A 9,542-nucleotide genomic window follows, 5' to 3' on the forward strand; every position below is an offset into this window, starting at 1 on the left:
TTTTAGACTTTGAATTGAAAATAAATTGAATTGTTCAGTTCTTGTTTGGCTGTTTCTCTCTGTGACAAAGTTTCTCTTTGGAAATACAAAATGTCTCAAACAAACTGTTTCTACAGAATTTCTACTGATCAACAAATAAATCAACCAATCATAAATCAGTCTGTGAGCTACGGGACAAAAGAAATGTTTAGTGAACATCCCAGTCTGTCTGTGTGCAGGTCATTAGTGAATCTGCCTTGTTCACGATGACTCGCCATTGTTCGCGTCACGCTTCACCGTCTCTCAGTTGAACATTACCGACCTCTGTAATCATCCATCACGCTCAGTCTGATTAACCCTCAGAGGTGAAAGGTCAGACCGGGCCTCCTCAGTGTGAACGTGTGCGGTTTGAACATCTGTATCAGACTGAACACGGGTAGCCTACACACCTCTCAGGTGTGTCCCATCCAGGTACGCCTCACTCACAGTTGGAGCAGCTGTGACGTCTCTGTGACAACTGACAATAAATCGCACTTAAATATCCGGCTGACCGCTGGCGAGCTTTCAAGGCTGACTAATCAATGACAGAAACCGCAGGTAACTGAAACCAGTTGATCACAGCACCGATGCTCAGGTGTGCAGCCAGAACTCTGAGCGTGGTGAACATACAGTTAAGCCCATAATTATTCATACCCCTGGCAAATTTTGACTTAAAGTTACTTTTATTCAACTAGCAAGTTATTTTTTGACTGGAAATGACACAGGCGTCTCACAAAAGATAATAAACAAGACGCATCATTGTGGAAAAAAAATATTTCTCAGCTTTTATTTACATTTGAGCAAAAAGTAACATGTCCAGAATTATTCATACCCTTTACAAACTGTCACAGTCTCTGGGAAAATCCAAAGTTCCATACCATTCCAAATAGTCAAAGCTGTTCTAAAGCATCCTAATTACCCTGATTAATTGAAAATAGCTGTTTTGATCAACTCAACAGTTGAAAAACAGCAGCTCTCTGCAGGTGGTCTGTGGACAGTCATGGCTAAGACAAAGGAACTCAGTGAGGACCTGCAGCTGCGCATTGTGGCTGCTCGTAAGTGAGGAATGGGCTACAAGGCCATATCCAAATGTTTTCAAGTTCCAGTGGCTACAGTGCAAAGTATTATTAAAAAATACAAGATGTTCCGCACTGTGGAAAATCTCAGAGGACGTTGTCGGAAGCCAAAAGTGAAACCTGTGCTGGCCAGGAGAATAGTGAGAGAGGTGAAAAAGAATCCAAGGATCACCACCAAGGCCATTCTGGTGAATCTGGGCTCTGCTGGTGGCAATGTCTCAAGGCAGACAGTCCAACGGACACTGTTGGGTTCCACGGATGCAGACCAAGGAAAACGTCACTTCTCCAGGCACTTCTAAGGCATGCCAAAGCTCGTTTGGCCTTTGCAAATGCTCATCTGGACAAAGAAGAAGATTTCTGGTCTTCAGTGTTATGGTCAGATGAAACAAAAATTGAATTATTTGGTCACAATGATGTTGCCTTCATTTGGCATAAAAATGGAGAAGCCTTCAACCCAAAAAACACCATCCCCACTGTCAAACATGGTGGTGGGAACCTAATGCTTTGGGGGTGTTTTTTAGCCAATGGACCAGGGAACCTAATCACAGTAAACAGCACCATGAAAAAAGAGCAATACATGAAGATTCTCAGCAACAACATCAGGCAGTCTGCAGAAAAACTTGGCCTTGGGAACCAGTGGACATTTTAGCACGACAATAACCCAAAACATACAGCAAACGTGGTGAAGAAATGGTTAGCAGACAACAACATTAACGTTTTGCAGTGGCCTAGCCAGAGTCCTGACTTGAATCCAATTGAGAATCTGTGGAGGGAGCTAAAGATCAGGGTGATGGCAAAAAGACCCTCCAACCTGAAAGATTTGGAGCTCATTGCTAAAGATGAATGGGCAAAAATGCCTGTGGAGACATGCAAAAAGCTGGTCTGCAATTATAGGAAGCGTTTGATTGCTGTAATAGCCAATAAAGGCTTTTTTCTATTGATTATTGAGAAGGGTATGAATAATTCTGGACATGATACTTTTTGCTAAAATATAAATAAAACCTGAGAAATATTTTTTTCCACAATGATGCCTCTTGTACATCGTCTTATTATCTTTGGGGAGACACCTGTGTCATTTCTGCTCAAAAACGAACTTGTTGAACAAAAGTAACTTTAAGTCAAAATTCGGCAGGGGTATGAATAATTATGGGCTTAACTGTACGTGTTCAGGTTTGTTTCCAGCACGGAGCCCTGCTCTGACACCGTCACAGGTTTAACTGTGACACGGCATTTAAAGGAGCGTGCGTAGCGCCATCCTGTGGCAGTACAGAACATGACGTCACCTGGTTGGCGCTAACCAACGACTGAACCAGTAACTGGGAGGTAAACAAGAGCTGTAGCGGCTTGTCGTTGTGCTGCCACAGTCTGCCTGTCTGACACCGTCGGCAGTTTCTCACAGTGGCGAGCAGCAGTGAAACAGGAGAATCCACTCATTAGCTGTGATGTTCGGGTCTGTACACTTTCTGAATGAATCAGTGTGGAGGGGAGCCTGTTTGGGTCAGGAGACCCGCTGTTAACCTGACTTCACTGTCACATCCTTTACCGCCACAAGACTGCGCTAAACATGCTCCAATAACTAGTTATAGTTATTTCTTAAATCCAGCTTCACAGAGTTAAACTGTAGCTGTGAGCCTGAACACACACACACACACACACACACACACACACACAGTTGTTTCACTGACATGTTGGACTTTGGTCTTTTAAAAAAAACTCAGCGTGCCCATTCAGTTTGACTTTATTCACACAGAAACCAGAACACCAACGGTCCCTGAAGGCATCGTGGTTGCTTCAACAACACCTCACTGTCAGGACAAATGGGAATGACCCAGATTGACGGATAAATATGAAGCTAATTAGAGCAAGTAAATATATCATGGTCACACACACACACACACACACACACACACACACACTTAAACTACAAAAATATAAAAACAAGTTTAAAAATTAAAAAAAAAAAAAAAATCAGTCGTCCAATCAGACGCTCCACTACTTCTCCCAGCAGCTCTCATTGGTGGACGAGCTTCACAGTGTGGTGAGAAACTCTCTGACCTGCAGATAAAATAGAAGTCCTGTTAACAGATTACAAAAGACTTTCAAAATAAAACCACCAGGTGAAAGTTAAATGAGAATTAAATACAAGCACGGAAACATGTTAGCAGCAGATGCATGAACAAACAGCAGTGTTTCTGACATATTTTACTGTCACAGTTGTTACTTCAAAGTATAAAAACCTTTGCGCAGATCGCAGAGTTTACAAATTTTATTCAGTTAATTTCAGGAACGATGTTCAAAAACAGATTAAACACATGTTAGATGTGTCAGGCACATGTCAGATTATAAAATACAGGAAAGACTAGGGCTGCACGATTAATCGTTAGAAAATCGCGATCTCAATTCATACTTATGTGCGATCTCATTTCCAAATGACAACGATTTAAAAAAAAAAAAAAAAAGACGACGACGATTGTACCGCATTGTGATCCGGGACGTAATCTGCATGAAAACAAGTGCTTACTCTTCCTCCTCAACAAATGACAAGGGCGGAGCCTTATACCACGTGATACAGAAGCTGTGCCGTGTGATGCTCAAATTGGCAGGAAAAAACAACAGAGAACACGTCAGGGATGACGAGAAAGTGACAGGAGAAAATCCGTCCTGATCAACCACCCAAACATCAATAACGGGAACCTTATACAGCGCTTCCCTATACACGTCGAACTCCCGCAGGCACAAAGAAATTACGGAGGCTATTACTTATCACCTGACCAAAGATATATCAACACTGTGCAAAACGAGGGATTTAGAAAAATGATCAACACCCTAGACAAACGCTACACAGTGCCATCCCGCAACTATTTTTCTATTGTTGCACTACCTGCTCTATACACGCAGTGTCAAGCAATGGTGGAGACGGAATTACAAGCAGTGCAACATTTTGCGGCAACCACAAAATGTGAGACATTTGTTGTTTTTATGTTTATTTATTGTTTTTATGTTCAGTTTCAACTGTTACGAAGTTGATGTGCAGTTAATAAGTGCAATAAATATTTACATTAGAAAAGAAAATCGTGAGAGAATCGTGATCTCAATTCTAAGCAAAAAAATCATGATTCTCATTTTATGCAAAATCGTGCAGCCCTAGGAAAGACTGAGATTTCTATTAAGAATTAAGATACTGATTGTTAAAAACCCCAATAACAGCTTGACGGTGCCCCTTTCCTCTCGTGGTGATGGTACTCCTGACAAACGGAGTCACTCATTATACAGACGAGGAGTCAATAACTTCTACATAAATATAAACAAGAAGCGGTTCATTGGTCGTTTGTAACCAGGAAATGGAACAGAGCTGTTTGGGATGTCTGTGAAAAACAAACAAAACCACCATCACCAGAATGAAAAACCTTCAAAATAAAAGCTCAGACTGACCTTGTCGATGATGGCTTCCTGTTTGATGCGGTCCTTCTTGAAGTCGTCGTTGACGTCCAGGACGAGAACAGGAAGTTCGCTCAAATAATCAAAGTCCAATCTGAACGCAAACACACAGGTTAACAAGGCGCTCCTAAATGCACCGCTGAGGCTCTGAGCACGCTCAGTGGAGTAGTTACCTGAGGTTCCTGTCGTAGAGCCAGGCCTCATGTTTGAAGTGCAGCTGCTCGAGGTACTCCAGAGGAATTCCCTGCTCCTCCTGCCGGCCGCGATGGAGCAGCCGCTGCATGCAGCGCTGGAAAATACATACACAAACACGGCACCTGAAGTTAGCCGAAGGAAGGAGAGCCAATCACAGACAGCGATGAGTTTCACCCGAGGTGGCAGGACTCTCCAGGTTCTCCTGTACATCTTTACCTGTCTGTATGAGTCACCTGTAGGACTTACCTGTGGCGGGGCTCTGAGGTAGATGATGGCGTCGAGAGCGATGTCGGACTCAAACTGGTTCAGTAACCAGGTGTGCCAGTCCTGATACACACTCCACTCCGTCTCCGACAGGTCGCCACTCTCAAACAGGTTGGACGCAAACACGTACCTGTTCACACAGGAGTTACATGTCTACATATCGGTGTCTCCATTAAATGCGTGCGAGTTACCTGTCAGGTGAGTTACCTGTCGGAGTAGACGGAGCGCTCGTAGAACTGGACGGGGTTTTCTGCCTGCTGAAGTTTGATTGATGGAGGCTGAAGCTGAGCTCGAACTCTGCTCAGACACGCGTAGCTCTGCACACAGGTGAGACTCACTTGAGACAGGTACACATATGTCTGACACACAGTGCTGCTATCTTAGGGGATGGAGCCAGGTGTGTTACCTGGAAGGTGTAGGACCAGCGGCTGGGTTTATCATACAGCATCTGCAGCAGGTTTCCTCCACTCTTTTGAGATGAGCTCAGCTCCTGCAGGTAAACAGGCAGGTAAACAAGAAGGTAAACAGACTGTAGAGAATGCGTGCTGCATTCATGCTCACCAGGTAAACGTCATCGCTGTCATTCTGGACGTTGCACCACTTGCCAATGGGTTCAGGGATGACCTCCCAGTCCTCTGATGCTGCCTGAAGGAGGCGCACAAACGTCGACTTTCCTGCAGCTGGAGGCACAGGTGAGACACGGGTGAGAGAAACAGAAATGTGACAGATCTCTGGTCCTGCTTGATTGGAGGAATCACACCTGTTCAGGTAACCCTGACATGACACAATCTCAGGTTTACTGTTCCACAAAGAGAGACAAGTGAAACTCTGAGTCAGTTACCGTGGTAACATGAGCGCTGGTAACGATGACCCACTTCCTGTTATTCTTCCTGAGCTCGCCTTTCCCTCTTTGTCAGCTGGACCCAAGGTGGCGTGCAGCATGGAGCTACTGATGCTCCACACACGTATACAGGAAATCAGCATTAATGCTGATGCAGTAAGGACTTCCTGTGTGTGAGGGGGGGGCTTAAGAAAAGGACCCAAACAGCTGACTTTTGCAGGAAGTCATGTGACTGCAGGATCAGGTAAAACCATGGAAACCACGAGCAGCTGATTCAACCTCTGATCGTCTCTTTTCACGCTCCTCACGCTGTCACCTGACCCCAACCTCAGTGATGAGGTCACGTCCTTGATCTGGAGATCAAAACTCTGACCTCGACTTGCAAACCTCCATCAGTCTGGCTCACCTGAGCTCCGCCCACAGACTCCACATGACCAGGCGTTCACCTTCAAACACCTAAAGAAGCAAGCTCCACCTATTTAACACCCAAATTTAAACTGCCGCCTTCTAGGCAGGGATAGCTCAGTAGGTAGAGTGGTGGCCCCATGATCAGAAAGGCGGGGGTTCAAATCCACTGAACGGCTACCCTGAGGTACCCCTGAGCAAGGTACGATCCCTACACACTGCTCCCCGGGCACCCACTGGCTGCCCACTGAGTGAATGGGTTAAATGCAGAGAGGAATTTCCCCACGGGGATCAATAAAGTATACATAACCCCAGCAGCACAGCACCATTAAAAACTGCTGATTATTGATCACAAACAGCTGATTTTCGACAAGCAGCTTATAATTGAGTTCAAACAGCTGATTATCAATTGATTATCGATCAAAAACAGGTAAGAGACTGAAGAAGCCACTTTGATGATGATGAAAACGCCCAGATGATTACTGACAACAAACAGCTGGTAACTGACTGTTGACAGCTAATTTTGACTATAAACAGCTGTTATCGATCATCAACAGCTGATTATTGACTACACACAGCGGTTTGTTCAATAATCAGCTGCTTATTGAACACAGGGCTGAGTATTGACTACAAACAATCGATTTGCGTTACAAACAGCTGATTATTGAATGAACAGCAGATCATTGACAACAAACAGCTGGTAATTGACTATGGACAGCTAATTGTGACTAAACAGCTGTTATCGATCAAAAACAGCTGATTATTGATAATAAGCGGGCGGTTTTGGCGCCTCTTGTCTCCGTGAAGGCGGGAGACTCACGGACTTATAGACCCGGGCCTGAGAGCTCGGTAACCGGGGGTCTGGGTCGGTCCCCGGGTCGGGTTCCCCCGGTCGGTCCGGGTCACTCGGGGTCCGTGAGCGTCCCGCCGGTCCGGGAGGCGCGCGCCCGGTGAGCTCACCTATGTTTCCTTCGATGGAGATCTTCTTCTCCTTCCTTTGGCGGGAAAAGCTGCCGTCCAGCGGCGGGCTGCAGGGAGGGATGCATGGCCTCTTCGGGGGGTCGCCATGTTCACGGATCGATCGCTGACTATCGATGATTGCTCGCCGTTGTTTGGAAACCCACTGACCGGCGCGCGAGATGCTGCTCAAATTAAACTCCGCGCGCATACAGACTTCCGTTTCCGGGGGCGGAGTCACGTATGAGTAGAGGGGGAGGATTCAAGGATTCAAGGAGCTTTATTTGTCATTCGCGTCACATGTTAACATGAGGTGGAACGAAATTATGTACACACGGTCCCGGAGTGAAAAGAAAACAAAATAATGAAGAAACAGATTTTCTTTTTTCTTTTTTTTTAAGTAATAAATAAATAGTTGTTGTTTTTTGTTTGTTTTTTTAACAAACAGAAATGACAAGTAGTAAGACAACACAATAAATAATACTATAACTAGAGTGCAACAACCTGTGTACCAGTATGGAGTATGGGTATAGAGTGTGGGTATAAATATGGGTATAAATTAATACTTTAGCAGCAAAGGGCATGATGACCAGCACTGATAAAGTGACAGTGTCAATAAGTGTTAAGTAGTGGTTAAGGTGCTACAATAACAGTTCTTGTCCATTATGCATTAAGAAGTCTCACAGCTTCTGGAATGAAGCTGTTTCTCAGTCTGGTGGTTTTGCATTTTTGCTCCTCAGCCTCCTGCCTGAGGGGCGTGGGACAAAGAGTGGGTATGCTGGGTGAGTGGGGTCCTTCATGATACAGGTGGCCCTCTTCCTGCATCCGGAGGTGTATATGTCTGTGACAGTTGGGAGGCTGCCTCCGACAACTCTCTGTGCAGCCTTCACCACCCTCTGTAGAGCTTTCCTCTCTGCCACAATGCAGTTTCCGTGCTTCCGAGGCGGCCTCCTCTGCTCCTTCACCTCCATGTTCATCAAGTCTGCTCCATACTGCTCCATACACCGCTCTCTCCCACTTCATCCAGCTTACACCACAGTTCCTGTCTCTCCTCTGACCTTTGACCCGTGGGGGTCTGACTCTGACTCATGATGCTGTCTCACGCCCAGTTTGAGTCCTCCTGGCCTCGCTTCCTTTCCTCCTGCTCTCTCACCTCCTCCTCCTTCTCCTCATTAGCAGCTCTCTCTCTTTAAAATCACACCTCCTACATTTAAGGCTCCTCTCTCACCTCCTGTTCCGTGGCTTCAGTGTCAAGTAGCAGTAGAGGGATTTCAGACGATGATAAAATGGATATATATTGGACAAAAGTTGGAAAGAGTAGGAAGGTAGGGCTGAGGAAGGACAAGTTGAAATTCACTCTAACAGGGAAGCGGGTACTTGAAGAGGAAGATGTGAGACGAGCAGGGGCGGATCTAGAAGGGTGGCATGGGGTGGCAAGTGCCACCCTAAAATGATCCCTTGCCACCCCAAGTGCCACCCCAGTTTTGCATATGACAGTGTTGTTTATTAAAATAAGATAGCATTAACAGTTTGAGCGTAGTTACAGTCAACAGTGAATGTAAATGCTAAAACTGAATATACTGCATAGTGTCCCCCCCCTCCACCATTAACAAATGGTTCAGCCCATAGCAGGAGCGGCGTTTTTCTTGTTGTCAGCAGCAAGCGATGCTTATGATTGTGCCAGAGCACATTTTGAACAACACCATGGGAATTTCGGATTTTACACAGGTGGTTGGATGTTACACTCTGGAAATGGAAGGAAGGTGAGTGTTATTAACCCTCTGTGGTCCACGGACACGCTGCACCTCCAAATCACATGACTGATGTAAGCTGACACAGCAACAAGCTGCAGCCACGCTGAGTCTCTATTTCAACCCACATTGAAAGTTCGGACTTCAAAGTTTTAAAATTTTAATTACAGGCCAGTAAATCCAGAGTTATGATAATATATATAAGCCACGCTTTTTTCTAAATACTGTCGTCACGTTTTTGTGTGTGTGTGTTTTAAGCGTTTTCTAAGGAAAGCGCGAAAACAGTAAAGAAAGGAAAGAAAGCCACCTCTTTCCTATCGGTGGAAAAATGCACCATGTCGACCAATTTAAAAAAAGTCAACACGTGGGATTTGGTTGTTTAGGAAGAGGGGAGAGTTTTGGGAGTGACGGTAACGGCAGCGAGACAGAGCGAGCGAGTGAGAGAGAGAGAGCGAGAGAGTTTTTAGATGTGGGAGATTTGTGATGTTTAGTGTGGAGTGTATAGTTAGTGTGTTGTGTTGTCTTGTGTAGTTGTTCTGTTGTGTAGTCGTTGTTTTGTTTTGTGTGTCAGTGAGGGCACTAATGAAGGTCACAAAG

At 45.2% G+C, this 9,542-nt stretch overlaps 1 protein-coding gene across 1 annotated transcript; it reads right to left on the reverse strand.

The window, feature by feature from the left end:
- Positions 1-2,818: 2,818 nt before the first annotated feature.
- LOC100710536 (deoxycytidine kinase) lies at positions 2,819-7,443 on the reverse strand. The gene is made up of 8 exons (XM_019363603.2): positions 7,198-7,443; positions 5,553-5,671; positions 5,398-5,481; positions 5,199-5,308; positions 4,974-5,121; positions 4,706-4,821; positions 4,527-4,626; positions 2,819-3,149 (listed from the first exon to the last, which is right to left on the reverse strand). Exons 1-8 carry the CDS (start codon positions 7,403-7,405, stop codon positions 3,123-3,125), a joined length of 912 nt encoding a protein of 303 aa, XP_019219148.1. The 5' UTR covers positions 7,406-7,443; the 3' UTR covers positions 2,819-3,122.
- Between the last annotated feature and the right edge of the window lie 2,099 nt (positions 7,444-9,542).

The sequence above is a fragment of the Oreochromis niloticus genome, linkage group LG10, assembly GCF_001858045.2.
Source record: "Oreochromis niloticus isolate F11D_XX linkage group LG10, O_niloticus_UMD_NMBU, whole genome shotgun sequence".
Lineage (NCBI taxonomy): Eukaryota > Metazoa > Chordata > Actinopteri > Cichliformes > Cichlidae > Oreochromis > Oreochromis niloticus.